Raw genomic sequence first — 18,213 nt, 5'->3', positions numbered from 1 at the left:
GGCGATGAAGTACGACCAATTCACTAGTGCACCCTGAATATGAGGAATCCGGTAAAACATCAAATCTGCGACATCGTTAAACCGGAAAAAAATGTTGCAAGAATGGGACCAACGACGATTCAAGAGAATCATTCAACGTGACAGAAGCGCTTCCCTTTCGCAAATTGCCACAAATTTCAATGAAGAGCCATCAACAAGTGTCAGCGTGTGAACCATTCAACGAAACATCATCGATATGGGCTTTCGGAACCAAAGGCCCACTCGTGTACCCTTGATGACTGGACGATGTAAAGCCTTACGCCTCGCCTAGGTCCGTCAACACCAACATTGGACAGTTGATGACTGGAAACATGTTGTGTGGTCGGACGAGTTTCGTTTCAAATTGTATCGAAAGGACGGACGTGTACGCGTATGGAGACTGTTCAAGCTGGTGGACGCTCTGTAATGGTGTGGGGCATGTGCAGTTGGAGTGACACGGGACCCCTGATACGACACGGCTCTGACAGCTGATACGTACATAAGCAGCCTGTCTGGTCACTTGTATTCATTCATGTCCATTGAGCATCCCGAGGGACTTGGGCAATTCCAGCACCACAATGCGGCACCCCACACGTCCAGAATTGCTACAGAATTGCTTGACGAACACTCTTCCGAGTTTAAACACTTCCACTGGCCAACAAACTCCCCAGACATGAACATTATTGATCATATCTGAGATACCTTGCAACGTGCTGTTCAGAAGAGATCTCCAACCCCTCGTACTCTTACGGATTTGTGGACAGTCCTGCAGGATTCGTGGCTTCAGTTCCCTCCAGCACTACTTCAGATATTAGTCGAGTACATGCCCCATCGTGTTGCGGCATTTTTGCGTGCTCGCGGGGCCCTACGCAATACTAGGCAGACGTACTAGTTTCTTTGGCTCTTCAGTGTATCTCATACAAAGACTGTATTACAAGACTGATAAATGTTGTAACCTAAGAAAAGGTAAAAAATTATGATGAATGAAATAAGTGTCTCACTGCAAATTTTGGTTACTGCTAGAAATGCCTTAAACGATTTTTGCGCGATCGGTAGGTCGCCCCATGGTCTCTAGTAGAACATCTTTGCCTTAGGAGGATATCGGTGGCGACTGCAGTGTGAATGAAGCCGGGAAGGTGAAAACAGTTTCGCTCGAGGTGATGCGGCCGAGTTGGAACCCGGCGGCGGTGATCCGAAGGGTGTGCCGGCTGTTGGTGGTTGGTGCAAGTTCGGCAGTTAACCGTCACCGGCTCTGAGCGTGTTAGCGACACCACGAAGAGATCCTCAGGCGGGTTCCTGGATTGTGAACCAATATTAAATGTGTTACAGCCGGCTGGAATCCTTTGGACGTGTGGGACACGTTCCTGGAGAGGGAGCGTGTTATGTGCTTTAGCGACCGACGACCCGGAGAACGGAGGTGGACCGTCGCTTTGTTGAATTTGTGTGTCTGCTCCCCGCTGTCACTCCTGGATCGTTTTAAGGATGTGTCTGTGTTACCCAACCGAACGTGTTTGCATGGGATTAAGTGCTCTGCTCCGCGTGGCGGTTATTTATTTACCCCTCGCCCACGTGGTGCGAGTTTGGTACAATTTGTAGTTGGCAGTCGAACGTCCTGATCGATAACTTTATTTGGAACTGTTTTTCTTTGATTCGATTCCGTTAATTCACTGGAAAATTATTTACTTGTTTTTCTTGTTGCTGTAATTTTGACTGTCGTGCGGCGGCTTGCGGACTATAGCAGAGGCCTGGCCCAATTCCTATATTAATTTCTTTATTCCTCTGTGAATTAGGCTACGGTCTTTGTTTCTTTTGGTGGAACTTAGCTGAAATCTGACTGTTTCATAGAGCAGGCGCAGCGCCCAAAAGCGGAGCCAAGTCCGCCCTCCGAGGCGACTATGCCTTGCCAATACAGGGTTGTATAGCACGTCGATGTATTTATTTGTGACTTAATCATTGCGCTCCTACTGCAGCTCTCCATTTAATTATTTTATTTTTCTTTACTTCTAGTTCATGTGAATTCGTTGAACTGAATGGTTGTTAATTTTGCTCCTTGTCTGTGTTGTTGGTTTAGGATCTGTTAAATCATGAAGGCTCTCACTGACTATTTGAACCATTCAGGACACCATACTTAAAACAGCTTTGTTTGGTCATTTTTCTTGTGTGCCTTGCGCACCACCGCTATCCAGCTGTATAGCAATTTTCTGATTTGGTGCTTATTTGCGAAGCATACTTCCACAGCTTTTGTTATTTTATTTAATTTGTTTGCTGTTAATCAGTCTGATACAGTTTTATGCTTGTAAATTTTCTGTTCCTCAGTAGTCAGTACCACTGAATATCTTTTCCCAATATGTGTTTAATAAATCTAACTTCGTGTGTTTTGCTAAAACAAAGAGAAAGTTCACAACATGAATGAAGTTTCACTCCCTTTGACCCTGTCCTTCGTTCCATAGACAGTCCGACACGGTACTGCGTACCAAGGATAGAACAGGTATAAGTGCTTTTTTTGTATGTGGTGCGTAATATCTACACAGCCTACTGTCTTCCCACAAACACGTCACCAACTTTATAACCTGATATTTTCTGCTCGGTAGTTCTGCACCACTACATGGACTACACCTGTCAATATAGGCCGTGCGGCTGTCTGAGGCGCATTGCCACGGTTCGCGCGGGGACCGATGATCTAAGCAGTTTCATCCCATAGGAACTTACCACAAATTTCCAAATTTTCCTGTCAGTATAGACAAACAGACGTGTGTCCGTGAGTCGACACTTCAACACATAACCTGCTGCCCAGAGGAAAATAAGCATTAATGACTTGCTTTTGCGACATGTAGCTGAAGGTATTAACCAGCCTAAAACACACACAACTTTTAATGGCTATAATTATTAATCTGCAAAAGAAGTAAATACTGATGTATTGTTGTTCAGTACATCGTCCTCAGTCACCGACAGAAATATCTGCACTTATACCCATTGCACCTTGTACACATTATTGTGACTTTCGTAAAGGTTATAATTATTCTCGAATATAGAAATCAACTGTTGGTATGTAGTTCAATAAAAGCACATTCAAGGATGAAGACATTACTACTTGAGATACTGTAGCTTTGCTATCTATGTTACCTACACACAAAGTTTGCTAGCAAGGTTCTCAGAGCAATTCACAATCATCAGTCGTGCAAGGTGTTGTTACCTGAGAGTGTTGGAGCAAGTGATTTGTGGTTTGTTTTCATACAAATTGCAAATCACATTATCTGTCCTGAAAACTTACTGTCCTCTGTACTTCTAGAAATATTCCATTCCAAATCACGCACTATAATACACCTTCCATGCTTACATTGTCAAAACAGGTAACTTTTACTTTTTTAAATGCACAAGAAAAAGCAAATTGAAACAAAGATTTAGCAGAGCTATTTTTTAATTATTGGCACCAAGAAATATTACATTTTGAAATGGATAACAACGCTCAGGTCTTAGTTTATACGTGAAAGTAACAATGCTTCACACAGTTGCCATACTTTTTTTTGCTGGACTGAAAATTTCGAGAAACAAACTTTAATAGGTATACTAAGCTGGATGATTCATTACAATGGATCGGAAAAAAGACCTAAATACTGATAATTGGAATATGTCGAACGAAAGTGCGCACAGTATCTTTCAGAAATCATAAAAGTCGAATAGAAGACAGAAATTAAGAAGACTGCTTACAGTTTTTGAGGCTTACAAACAATAACAAAACAGATACTATGTTCTCAAATTTTTATCACAATTTACACATTTAAGGCCATGATATGAAGGACATAATCGTAGACCAACTCTTTGGCATGGATTGCCCAAAGAAAGTCGAGATGATTGAAGGTTTCTTGCTCCACGAGGAATTTAAAGATGCAGTTGGGTAACTTCTCGTATAATCTGTTAACATCCTGCAACAAGATAAACCACAAATTAAATATCGTCTTCGAAATATATGAAAATAATTGTTCTAGATTAACTGGAAAGGAAAGCTGAACACTTGACTTAAGAGATTGTGAACAGGGTACGAAACGAACAGCTCGAACAGACACCTCGTCAACTAAACATTACTTGAGGGTAGATCAGAGCTTTAGCCTTGGAATGTTTAAAGCGTTGCATTTCAGAAAACACCTTCACGTGTAATTTATCACATGCACTACATATTTATCATACGCTGTAGTATATTACTATTCTACTGTCCTTGTCTTTATATTCAGTTTAATTGTTGTTTTTTGGGGAAGGAGACCAGACAGCAAGGTCATCGGTCTATTCAGTTTAATTCTTTATTGTTTGTCTCAAACGGGAAATTTTCGTTGCAGCAGGAAATAAGTATGAGCCTTCAGTTAAACACTAGGAAATAGACGTGCACGATCTTAGGTTCAAAACTGGCAGCATTTTTACTAAGACAATCCTTCATATTGTGGCAAATCCAGTTAAATGCGAGATCAGACATTAGTGATACAATAATAACAAAGAACTGCGTGTGCTTGCAAAAGCATCATAAAGTAGATTAAAGTATTCTGGCCGTATGCCTGCAAAAAAAAATTCCATGTCGTTGCAGGAGGTTCTATTAGTACTTTATGTACCAGTACCACCACCACCGCCTTGATCCTTCGACTGTTACCGACACTGGTCTCGCATTCAAGAAGACTACGGTTGAAATTCGCGTCCAGCCATCCAGATTATGATCCCACAAGGAACAGTTGCCGAAGTCGGCATTACGTAGAAAGGAAAGCAAGAAATTCTGCGGAATGAGAAAGAAGTGGCAGATGAAATAATAGCGTTTCTGCAAGATGAGTCAGTGGGATGCGTCGTGTCGTATACGCTCGACTGTGCGGGCAGTGTACATGAGGAGAACAATGACGAAGATATGTGCTTAAAAAGTGAAAGTGATACCGAAATAAGTGTTGAGCCCTGTTGTTCGTCATCCTAGTCAGACAGGGGGCCACAGATCTCGTCTCCAGTGAAACGTAGTAAAGAACAATCGTTGTCGAAGGAGTTGGAACTAAACATAATTCCGTGCATGGAAGACCACCCGCAGCATAGTGAAACAACAATGATAAAAATATTTTGAACAAGTACGCAGCAATATGGCCGTGTAGTGCGTAAGAAAAACTACAGCTATTCATGGGAGGACAGGGGCTTTTTTTACGAAAATTGGTGTTTACAAGTCGCACTTGTTGCAAAAACTGGTGTTTGCTTGTTTCAAGGATACTCAATACAATTTACAGTATGTGCATGATAGCTACCCATGTTACGCCCGTCAAAATGCGCGACATGGATTACAGTGATTTCAGGGGAAGCAGTGGTTGGCTGCTACAAAGCTGGAAGACACAGGATAACGAAATTTCAAACAAAACGTCAACTTGAGCATGCACAGTATATTGCAGAGTCGGCCAAAATGTAGATGAGATAAACTTATCGCACCGTTCAGTAAGGAACTTGTTTTCATCTGCGTGCTATCAGGATTTGAAGTGGAAATGCATATGAAAGGAACCCTGGAAATTAGAGGCACGAAGAGAGTTGTAAGAGGATCATCTGACACCAATGCCGTAACGCAATCGTATACACTGCTGGCCATTAACATTGCTACACCAAGAAGAAATGCAGATCATAAACTGACATGTGATTACATTTTCACTCAATTTGGGTGCATAGATCCTGAGAAATCAGTACCCAGGAAAGCCAACTCTGGCCGTAATAACGGCCTTGATACGCCTGGGCATTGAGTCAAACAGAGCTTGGATGGAGTGTACAGGTACAGCTGCCCATGCAGCTTCAACACGATATCACGGTTCATCAAGAGGAGTGACTGGCGTATTGTGACGAGCCAGTTGCTCGGCCACCACTGACCAGACGTTTTCAATTGGTGAGAGATCTGGAGAATGTGCTGGCTAGGACAACAGTCGAACATTTTCTGTATCCAGAATGGCCCGTACAGGACCTGCAACATGCGGTCGTGCATCATCCTGCTGAAATGTAGGGTTTCGCAGGGATCGAATGAAGGGTAGAGCCACAGGTAGTAACACATCTGAAATGTAACGTCCACTGTCCAAAGTGCCGTCAATGTGAACAAGAGGTGACCGACACGCGTAACCAATAGCACCCCATACCATCATGCTGGGTGATAAGCCAGTATGGCGATGAGCCGGCCGAAGTGGCCGTGCGGTTAAAGGCGCTGCAGTCTGGAACCGCAAGACCGCTACGGTCGCAGGTTCGAATCCTGCCTCGGGCATGGATGTTTGTGATGTCCTTAGGTTAGTTAGGTTTAACTAGTTCTAAGTTCTAGGGGACTAATGACCTCAGCAGTTGAGTCCCATAGTGCTCAGAGCCATTTGAACCATTTTTTTTTATGGCGATGACGAATACACGCTTCAAATGTGCGTTCACCGCGATGCCGCCAAACACGGATGCGACCATCATAATGCTATAAACAGAACCTGGTTTCATCCGAAAAAATGACCTTTTGCCATTCGTGCACTCAGGTTCGTCATTGAGTACACGATCGCAGGCGGTCCTGTCTGTGATGCAGCGTCAAGGGCAACCGCAGCCATGGTCTCCGAGCTGATAGCGCATGCTGCTGCAAACGTCGTCGAACTGTTCGTGCGGATGGTTGTTGTCTTGTAAACGTCCCCATCTGTTGACTCCGGGATCGAGACGTGGCTGCACGAGCCGTTACTGCCATGCGAATAAGATGCCTGCTAGTGATACAAGGTCGTTGGGATCCAGCACGGCGTTCCGTATTACCCTCCTGATCCCACCGATTCTATATTCTGCCAACAGTCATTGTATCTCGACCAACGCGAGCAGCAATGTCGCGATACGATAAACCGTATTCGCGATAGGCTACAATCCGACCTTTATTAAAGTCGGAAACGTGATAGTACGCATTTCTCCTCCTTACACGAGGAATCACAACAACGATTCAGCAGGCAACGCTGGTCAACTGCTGTTTGTGTATGAGAAATCGATTGGAAACTTTCCTCATGTGAGCATGTTGTAGGTGTCGCCACCTGCGCCAACCTTGTGTGAATGCTCTGAAAAGCTAATCATTTGCATATCACAGGAAGAAGATAATGTGATATGCTAATGTCGGTAAAATTTCGCGTCTGTAGCACGTCATCTTCGTGGTGTACCAATTTTAATGGGCAGTAGTGTACACGCCGACTGTTAATCGGGATTATGAATTGGAAAGTTATTTCTTGTGCTCCGAGAAGTTGGAGGTGCTCTGTCCCCTACGATTCTTTCTCCTATATGTGTTCTTCCAAGGACAGCATGGAATAGTTACGTCAAAACACGCAAGAGCCGGAAAATGGGCCTAAGAGAACTACAACTATGGTATGAGCACAGCTTTGGCCAATAGGTGGTCAAAATAACTTGCTTTTGCTTCATTCCTGGGCTGTGTAAAAAAGTCATACTGCTTTAGAACAAACTGTGCCCTCTGAAAAGTGTGTGACATCGCATTTCATACCACCTGGAACCACTGGACAAATTCAGCCTCTGGATGTTTGTTTTTCCGTGCCTACAAAACATATTAGCGCACCATCTGCAGCTAAGCCTTAAACTAAAGACAGTTTCACGATAAGCTCCACGCAGACTGTTTAACTTTCGGTTGCATGTCATCACATTTCATCAGTTCTCGTCGCCTTAGATATTGATGCAAACCTTTGTGAAAATTGTGGCGCGCCAATATTTCATTCGGTATTTATGGTGCAAGTTAATGGTTTGTTTTGAACATTTCTTGTGTGTCGACGGTGTCCATTTTGTGAAGTGTAATACATACGTTCCACAGAAATTGATCTGTGCACCTCCTGGACACTCATCTTCTGTCGCCCTCCAGATGCACATTGTGAGTCATTAGCAGGTAATAGTTTTCCTGTCATAAATGTTAACATAACATTTTCAAATGAGCCTTACTAAAGACTGAACATGCTGCCTCGCACTCAAGGGGTTGCTTGTCAGTGATTTCCGTAAATCACTCCAGCTCAATTTCAGGATGGTTCCTTTGAAAGGGCACGGTTGATTTCTTTCCCCAGCGCTAAAATACTACAATCGTTTTCTATTCAGTCCCCTATTACGTGAGTGGATGCTGGCAAGGCGTGTGATCTTGAATTTATCTAAGTTTACCGTCAGGACAATATTTGGACATAATGTTGAAGAATTTACCCACTGATTGACTCTTTCATAAGGCGTGCGATATCGGACTTCTGACTTTTAACAGGAAAAACCTCTCTCTGCAACGTATATCGCTTGTCTTGCAACGTTTGCCATTGACTTGGTATTAATATCCCCGTGAAACAAAAGTGAATCAGTAACTAGACGTGCTTCTCTTCTCTGTCGATCTTCTGGATCTTTCTTATAACTTCTATTAATTCTACGATGTAACAATCCTAGACTAAACAGGTGGAACTGGCCGAAAGTGAATAACATTTCCTCTCTTTGAAAACTTCATTTTTTATGGTCATGGCACTTGAAATCGCTCCCCAAGTGTTGTCTTCGAAATTTTACGTCTAAAACTCCTAACATCTGTGAGGATATGAGGTCTCTTCGAGAGTTAGGACAAACTATCTACACACCTCCATGGCCGAGGTCGCAGACGCATACCTGTGCGATGGCACTCGACTTAGAGGTAGACAGGGTCGAATCCTGGTGACAGAAAACTTTCACTGCTAATATTTGGCAGAGGAGGCGTGGTCGTGGTGGCCATTCTTCGCGCCCACTCGGATACCCATATAGCCCGCACTGTACGCAGGCTCTGTGCTCTTTCCCTGCACCTCGCTCTGCCTTGTGACGCACGATTGTCCAGTTACGCCTGGCGAGTGCTCATCCACGTGAATGTGAGTCATGTCGCGTGGTAACGAACGCTGCTCTCTCGGTTTCGCCATGCAAATGCAGTGCTCTAATGTGCACCCAAAGGCAAAGACACGGCAGAGGCACGTTCTATCCGAGATGCCTCAACACAGATCCACTCCATGTTAACAGCCAATAACCCATTAGCTGTACCCAGAACAGCTTCTACAGTGGACACCAACCAATTGCCTCTATACTCATAACAACCACATGTTTCATTTGCTCTCCACTAAATAGGGCTGCCTAGTATCATAATATATACTTCAGACCAAAGTATTCAGAGAGAAACATAAATTTAGAGTGAGATTACTATGTGAAGTAAGTACACAACTGAAAGGATGAAGATAAAACAAGGTCTCGATACTGAAATTACTAATTACAAGGAATCAAAAGAAGAAACCAAAACGAATGCAACCGTATTCTAGCCACGCAAGCTCTAGAACTGCTGAGCACTGTCACTGATACTTTCCACGCTAGAGTCTTCCTTCCAAAGAGGTTTTTGACAGACTTCCATCTGAGATGATTTGTTTCAGAGATGGGCTCTTTCACACGATCGAGCTAGTAGAGAGATAATTAGTTGAAGGTAGAAAATTGTTTCAGTTAACCTGAAAGATTACAAGGTGTAATGTTTAAGTGAAATTGTTGTTAGCAAATGAATCGACTCGCTTGTATAAAAGATTATTTCCCTTGAAAATTTGTGTTCTTAAATTTCACATAAAGAGGTGTACGATATAAATGGGTCAAACGAAATGATATCATTTATTTAAAAGCCCTTTTAACCGTAACAAGCTATGAACGCTCGCCACAGCACCAAAGTGTGCCTGTGGTGGAAGTTCTTAGATCGACAATCAACTAAAAGATAAATTTTTAGGAATTCTCGCAGATTTGTTATTGGCATTTCTAAAAACTAACTAAAATATTCAATAAAGCATCATTTCACGTTTCAGTAGTATCAAATAGTCAATAAGGATAAATGGAATAAGGTATAAGAGGTCATCAGCGGTTTCATTGGGCTATAGTTAGTGTTTACCTTCACAGCCGCTAGCCAGTCGTTGCTGCTGTACAGGAGAACCACCTTGGCAGTGATTTTGCTCAGGTCGTAGTCTGGCGGCCAGAAGCTGCCGTACTTCTGCAGGTTGCCGAATGCACCGAAGTCGTACTGCCGGAAATGGCCTGTAACAAAGCGTGTTTGAAACAACATTATTGTAATGGCACTAGCTGATCGCCTGGCAGTGAACGGGTATGTATGTATTCGAATATCCTATTAGTCCATCTCCTTCTTTCCCCTATTTCTGTCAATCTCCTCTTCTCCTCCCTCTCTAGCCACTCATCTCCTCCAACCACCTTTCTGTCCACCTCCTCCACCGCAACTCTCTGTCCATCCTCTCCTGCCCTGTCTCTGTGCATCTATTCCGCCCTCCTCTCTCGGTCCATTTTCTCATCCCCTCTGTGTCCACTTGGTAAATTCTCTTCTGCCCATTTCTTCCTACCTCCTGTTTGCCCATCTCCTATTTCCCCTCTCTCTGTCCATCTCCCCCCCCCCCCCCCCTCTGTGACTATTTGCTCCTCACCCTTCTTGCTGTTCATTCCTCTGACCTTCTACCTTCTCCTCTTATTTTCCCTGCATATTCTATCCTACCCCTTTGCTGTCCGTCTTCTCCTCTCTCCGCCCACCTCTCCCTCTCCCCCTTGTTTCTGTACATCGCCTCCTCTTTCCTTCCTCTGTAAACCTCTTCCTTCCTCCTCTCTCTGTCCATCTCCTCCTCCAGCAACCTTTGTTCATGTCCTCCTTTCCCTGTATTTGTCCATCTCCTCCTCCCCCTCTCCGTGCACCTCCTCCTCCATCCTTCTCTCTCCCAGTTATCACCTCCACCCCAACAGGAGGCTGCTGGTTCTTACCCCCACAACTGTTTCCTTTCTTAGTAATTAATATATGTGCTAAATTTGACTGAAATCAATCAGGATTTAGAAGCAGTGTTTCACCCATCACTCTACCCGCTTACGGACATGTCACATATATTTAACATACTGTATGTGTAACGTCTTTATACACATATTTCAGACGTATATCTAGCGAATTCCGACTTGCAGTTTCATTTTCAGGAAGCTCAACGTTTATGACGTCATATCACCAGAAATATGTGTCGCACAGTGATGTATTGTTGTAGGTATATTCCGTGGCATTTGTGGATGATGCCTGCGAAATCTCTTGCGACTAGTGTTAATAGTAAAGAAATAATAAATAAAATGTCATGCCTAATGTTGCAGTTTGCACACATCTTAGTGTTTAGGAGTTCATATCACCTGAGCCATGTGTCGTATAATGATATAATTTTGCTGGTGCATTCAGTGGTATATGCGAATACTGTTCATAAAATATGTTGCGAATAGTAAATAAAGTAATAAATTACAATGTCATACCTTCGGCGGAAGTTTTCCTACATGAGCAGCGAATATGTAGTAAGCGATAGACTTTTCCTTTCAACATTTTGCGGGGGTTGCCGGCGAGAAGAAGGGTTTATTAAGGGTTTGAGATTACGCGTAGTTTGTTGCAAGTCACTAAGTGCTCTTGTTTTCAAATGTTGTATAAATGAAATATGGGTATTTGCGGGTAGTGGGCTACAGTCTTTATCCCATCTCACCCCCCCCCCCCCCCCCCCACCGTTTGATAGGTAGAGGTGGTTCTTACTCCCACAGCGATTCTTTCCAGACAATAAATGATATGTATGCCAAGTGTAGTTCAAATCGGTCCAGTGGTTTAGGAGGAGATGTGGAACATACATGTACATGCATCCCTGAATCCATCTTTATAATATTCACGCAATCGCATGAAGAAATTGAAACCAAAAGTATATAGAAAACAATTGACAGAACCATTCTTTGCCGAATTACAGTGGACGAGATACTTAATACAGGCCGGCCGAGGTGGCCGACCGGTTCTAGGCGCTACAGTCTGGAATCGTGCAACTGCTACAGTCGCAGGTTCGAATCCTGCCTCGGGCATGGATGTGTGTGATGTCCTTAGGCTAGTTAGGTTTAAGTATTTCTAAGTTCTATGGGATTGATGACCTGAGATGTTAAGTCCCATAGTGCTCAGAGCCATTTGAACCATTTTGAACATCGTGGAACACTCCCAGTTCAGTTCCTATAGTTTCATGAAGCTGCGATAGGTGGCGGTGTTGCACGTAACATTCAAAGTGGCGTCAGTAACGGAGGTGCGTTTCAAGCAGAGAGCTGTCACTGAGTTTCTTTGACGGAAAACCAAGACATCGCAGATATTCCTAGGCGCTTGCAGAATCTTTACAGACCTGGCAGTGGGCAAAAGCACGGTGAGTCGTTGGCCGCGACGTCGGTCATCATCGCAACAAAATCGCGGACGACAGCACACAGCTGTGACTCCTGCAGAGTATTCGTCACCACGAAAATGCAAACGAGCTTTTTCTTCTCCATGGCTCATGTCTGCGGACTCTAGAGGAGCTCACAAAACGTCATAGGACTGTTCTTTCTCATCCACTATACAGCCAGGTTCTCGCACCTCCTTTCATCTGTTTGACCCAATGAAGGACGCACCCCACGGGAAGCAGTACGTGGATGATGGGGAGGTTATTCATGCAGAAAGACTTTGGCTCCGACTTCGACCAGTCGAGTTGTACCATGTGTACATAGAGGCAGTCGGGCTCAGGCGACAGAGCGATGTGGTGCAGTGGTTAGCACACTGGACTCGCGTCCGGCCATTCTAATTTTGGTTTTCCACGATTTCTCTAAATAGCTGGAGGCAAATGCCGGGATGCTTCCTTTGAAAGGGCAGGGACGACTTCCTTCCCCATCTTTCCTTAATCCGATGAGACCGATGACCTTGCTGTTTGGTCTCTTCCCCCAAACAACCCAACCCAACAAACTAAAGTGATTTAAGGCCGTCGCAATGAACGGAGATAAAGCTGAAAAATAGGATATTGTAGCAGAGAGAATGGGGGAATAACGTGGCGTACTGGAATCCCGAATAAAATCAACCTACTTTCAGGAAAAATGTGTTCCATTATTTATGGAAAGCCCCTCGTATTATGCCATTAACCGTATTAACGATAACCTACTATTTTTGACATGAGAGAGAAGTGAAAATCCGACTAATGTCAGTCATGACTAGCTGAATGAGTCGGGGACAGCTGGAAGCTTGTCGTAACAAGGAGGCACGTTGCCTGTGGGGTTCTGTTACATTCACCCGCTCTTCAATTCGCTTTGACCATGGGCCGCAGGCACGCCAGGAAGGCGTAATCCCTGGAGAACATACACTTTCTCACGAAAAGATTCAAATGGCTCTGAGCACTATGGGACTTAACATCTGAGGTCATCAGTCCCCTAGAACTTAGAACTACTTAAACCTTATTAACCTACGGACATCACACACATCCATGCCCGAGGCAGGATTCGAAACTGCGACCGTAGTGGTCGCGCGGTTCCAGACTGAAGCGCCTAGAACCGCTCGGCCACACCAGCCGGCACGAAAAGTATCCGGACAGCATTATGTGTTACGGAACTGACCACTAGATATCACAAGGTGCGATCCCGCAGGTATAAAATGAGGCGGGAGTTTTGTGTTGACAATCGAGAAGCAGTAACAGAAGAATGTCAGGTGAGCTCAATGATTTCGAAATTGGAATAATTATTTGATGTGTCCTGAGTAACAAAGAGGGTCGTTGTAACCCTTCTAAAGCTGACCAGATCGACGGTTGGTTATGCGGCTGTGAAGAGACATCATGAAGGATCCACCAAGGCAAAAACGAGACCAGGCAAAACTCCTTACGATCAAGCACTGCAGAGGATAGTTGTAAGAAACTCTCATGAAATCAGTGAAAAGTATCAGTCGTGACTTCCACACTGCTACCATCGCTCGTGTTTGCACAGTGACTATCGATCGAGAATTAAAAATAATGGGATACAATGGTCGAGGAGCTCATTGCAAACTAAAAGTTTCTGTAGCCAATGCTAAGTGATGCTTTAGGTGGGTGTAAAGAGCGACACTACTGGACATTCGATGACAGGAAACAAGTGATTTTGAGTGATGAATTGCGCTTTGCCGTGTAGCAGTGTGGTGGAATGGCCTGGGATTGGCGAATTCCTGAACAACTTTACTTACCATCATGTGTGCTGCCAGCACTGAAGTATGGAGGAGGTGGTATTAGAGTACGTTTCTTTTTATTGTGGTTATGGTGTGTTCCACAGACTGTACTTCAAAACGCCAAATACAGAAGAATAAGAACACATTTTACAGTATTATGTACTGTGTACTGTGGAGGAACCGTTTGTAGACAATGATTGCATCAGCAGAAAAAAGGACCTAGTCTAAAAGCAACGTCAATGAGGCCATGGATTGTGAATAACAACATGCACTGGCTTGCCCAGAGTCCCGATATGAACCCAATGGAACAACCTTGTGATCAGTTAGAGCTCCGACTTCTCTCGGACCGCTGCATCCAACGTCAACGCCCTTTCTGGTTTAGGCTGTTGAGGAAGAATGGGCTGCCTTTCTTCCACATTTTTAAAGTGTCCCAAGCAGAGTTTAAGCGTCATAAAGGTGAATGGTGGAGACTTCTGATATTAATGCCCACTAATAGGTGTCCGGATATTTTCGATCAAATAGTGGACTTTTAGTGCGCGAAAGGCTTTCTTGACCTCTTGTTGACAAACTGGCTTCTGCCTCGCATTCTTTGACCAACGTTCGTCTGATGATTTTTCTGACGCTTCATCAGCTAGAGTTGCTGCATTGTTAATGCTTCAACCTCCATTGCTGTCGAGCTCGCGGCAGCAGACTGTATATACCTGGCGCGCCAGTTTCCAGTGGCTTTTCCGTGGTCATTTCCGGTGCGGTTTTCCTCTTGCTATCTGCAACGGTCGTTCGCTCCAGCATGGGAATGCCGGATCCGTTCGCCTTGAGGCTTTCTTCTTTCTTCTTCAAGCTGTTATCATGTTTGTGTATTTCTATAGCTTCTCTGAAAAAGCGGATGTTGTAGCTCTTATCTCCAGCCAGAACCTCCGTGTCGGTCAATTTTACTATGTGGTCGGCTTCACATAGCGCGTGCTCTCCAACGGCCGATTTCTCCACTGCCAAAACTTGCAATGTCATTTATGTTCTGTGATTTTGGTATTGATTGATCATCCACTCATTCCAACATAACCTTTTCCGCATGTGAATCTTATGCGGTATTTTAACGACATTGCAAGTGGGTCCCTTTTATCCTTTCCCGATCTGAGACACTTTTTGATCTTCTTTGTCGGTATAAATAGTGTTTACTCCGTGTGTGAACAATATTCGGACGATTCTGTCCGTCACTCTGGCAATGTATGACAGAAAGGCTGTACACGACAATTCTTTTCCCGACGTGTCACTTCGCCGAGTTACACTTATGATATAATTAGTGAAGTACCCATTGCTCCTCAGAACGGTTTCCAGTTGTTGCATCTCACGTCTGAGGTGCTGCGGCTCACGTATTCGTGTTGCTCGCGTTACGAGCGTAATAATGATGCCTCTTTTCTTGCTCTAGTGGTGATTTACAGTTTGTGAAGGTATCGGTTCGTGTGCGTCGGTTTTCGATACACGCTGTGTCCCAGGTTTTCACCATCCCTTGTGATTAGCACATCTAGAAAGGGTAGTTTTTCTACTTCCACGGAAGTTTTATGTTGGCATGGAGTCCGTTCAAGTGTCTTCGGATGTCACTGAACTGATCCTATCCATGGCTCCACATAGCCAAGGTATCATCGACGTATGTGTACCGCATCTTTGGTTTACAAGGTACCAAATCCAGTGTCTGTGGTTCGAAATGCTCCGTGCAGAAGTTGGACATAACTGGGCTAAGAGATTACCCATGGCAACGCCTTCCAGATGTTCGTAGAAGTTGCCATTCCACGTGAAGTAACTCGTGGTGAGACGTGCGTGAAAGTTGACGTCTTGCGGGGAAATGCAACTGAAATGGTCCTGAGTGTCTCTGAGTGTCACCTTGGTAAACAAAGAACAAACATATAAGCTGACCAGGATGTCATTTTGTCCAAGTTTTATTTTCTACAGTTTCTCAGCGAAATGTCCTGAGTCCTTTATGTATGTGTCAGTCCTCCCCACGTGCTGCTGGAGCAGAGAGGTCAAGAGGTTTGCCAATTTATGCGTCGGTAAACCAGGAGCGATAACAATAGGTCTTATGGAACATTCTTATGTGAATCTTTGGTAATCCATACAGCCGAGATGGTAGGGCTTCCTCTGCATGAGACGCCTTGATTAAGACTCCTTGATTAACCGATTCGTGTTCCGCGTGATCCGCTTCATCGGATTTATGCTTAGTTTTCGGTACGTCGTCGGATCTAATAGGTCTCGGAACTTCTGCTCATAATCTTCGGTCTTCATTACGATGGTCGCATTTCCCTTATAGGCAGGCATTACCAATATACTCTTGTCGGCGTTAACACTGTTGATAGCTTGTACCTCTTCTTTTTTCAGACGGCAAGGTGTTGCTTTTGTTCGGCGTAGTATCCTAGCTGTTTCAACCGTATTTCCTCTGCTCTTTCATTAGAAAGAGGAGGAGGTTACTGTTTAACGTCCCGTCGACGACGAGGTCATCAGAGACGGAGCGCAAGCTCGGATTAGGGAAGGATGGGGAAGGAAATCGGCCGTGCCCTTTCTAAGGAACCATCCCGGCATTTGCCTGAAGCGATTTAGGGAAATCACGGAAAACCTAAATCAGGACGGCCGGACGCGGGATTGAACCGTCGTCCTCCCGAATGCGAGTCCAGTGTGCTAACCACTGCGCCACCTCGCCGGTCATTAGAAAGGGTCCGAATGATCGCTTCGTTACTAGCAAAGATGTCCTCCATAGGTATAGTTCTGGGGATGATAGCGAAATTCCCACCTGTTTGAACGACAGGCTGTTTCTCTTTGGTCAGTTGTTGTTCAGTGAGGTTGGCTACTGTTCGTGACATCACCTTGTCAGTCTGCTTCCGGCGTCTTGCAAACTTTTTCTTCTGTCGCTTTAGTGTAGCGCTCGTTTTCGTTCCACATGCGACTAAGTGATGCTGTCGATCTTGTCCCAGTCGTTTCGATGCATTCTGCTACTTAGTTGACAGAAAATGTCCAAAAGTTCCTCATGCGTTCATGCCAAATATCTCTGTGTTACATGAATTCACTCACGAGGAAAAGCTCGTTCCATTCTGTCGTAGATACGATGTGCTTGAACGGTAGTGAATAGACGCTTACATTTCGAAAACTTCAAAATGGTTCCTTCATCCCGGCGCCGCGACAGAAAGGCGAGAGAGGACATCAATCGCGCTTTCTTCTTCCGTCGTTGGTCAAGGCGTCGGTACACTCTGCAGATCTCCTCCCTGTAGAGGCGTAGAACAAAATTGTTGACAGAATGCCTCTTGACTTCTGTCTCGGGTTCTTCGGCCGACGTTTGTTTGATGATTTACAAAGCAAACAAAAACACCAATTGTGTAGCTTATGTGTTACGCTCAACACTAACATTAAGAAAATTATGAAGTCTGCTGTAGCATGTTATTTACAGTATGTGTGCTGTGTGGAATTCAACAATATATACATCGACCTGGAAAACCACATGGACCACAACAACAAAAATCACCATCTACTTTGTGGGAGCAGATGACATGCTGTTGGTCAAAACATTTGTGTAACTAAAGAAGTTAGCAATCTGAAAATGGACATGGTTGCCCGAAACCGTTTAAGGCACTAAAATAAAACATTTGAAAAGTATTTGTGCCTCGTTGCGTCCTTCATCAACTATCACTATGGCTGCTGACAAGAGCAACGTGGATAAAATAACAATACATAATGTTTCGAAGGATTATTTCAGGGGAAAAATGATCCTTGTCGAGGATACAACATATGCCATATTTGGGCTCTATCGTGGATTTGTGAGCCATTTAAAACATAACGTACCCTGTGTGTTCGCAATAAGTTGAGTCAGCCATAGATAACGTTTCGTTGCTAAAAATCTGAGCGGCAGCTCGCATCAATCTCTTTAGTTTCTCGTTATTGCAGTAAACAAAATTCGAAGCAACGCGTTGAACTTTAGGTTACTTCTGTAGTTACGTATAAAAAATGACGAGAACTAAGATCGAATACTTCTTTACATTGAAGTACGCTGGCTGTCAAAACGCTTACGACTGACAAGATTTTTCTCACTTTTTTGGATTGTTTGAGAGTTTTTGGGTGATTAAGATGTAATTTTAGAAGAAAATTTAATCAAGTGTATACCATATATTTCTTATCTAATAGCTATGTTTATTAAATGTGACGCCGTTAACTTGTAGTACCAAGGAGCAATGTAAATTTGC

At 44.1% G+C, this 18,213-nt stretch overlaps 1 protein-coding gene across 1 annotated transcript in view; it reads right to left on the bottom strand.

Moving 5' to 3' along the window:
• Positions 1-3,788: 3,788 nt before the first annotated feature.
• The window catches only part of LOC124805603 (lipase 3-like), a 71,532-nt gene continuing 57,107 nt past the window's right edge, over positions 3,789-18,213 (bottom strand). Inside the window, exons 8-9 of the mRNA XM_047266170.1 lie at positions 9,911-10,053; positions 3,789-3,941 (exon numbers count right to left, since the gene is read on the bottom strand). Of these exons, the coding sequence (XP_047122126.1) occupies positions 3,789-3,941; positions 9,911-10,053 (296 nt within the window). The remainder of the gene's footprint in view (positions 3,942-9,910; positions 10,054-18,213) is intronic.

This window comes from Schistocerca piceifrons, chromosome 7, assembly GCF_021461385.2.
Source record: "Schistocerca piceifrons isolate TAMUIC-IGC-003096 chromosome 7, iqSchPice1.1, whole genome shotgun sequence".
Classification (NCBI taxonomy): Eukaryota; Metazoa; Arthropoda; class Insecta; order Orthoptera; family Acrididae; genus Schistocerca; species Schistocerca piceifrons.
The sequence above is the reverse complement of the archived record's forward strand: the minus strand, read 5'-3'. Positions and strand labels throughout refer to the sequence as shown.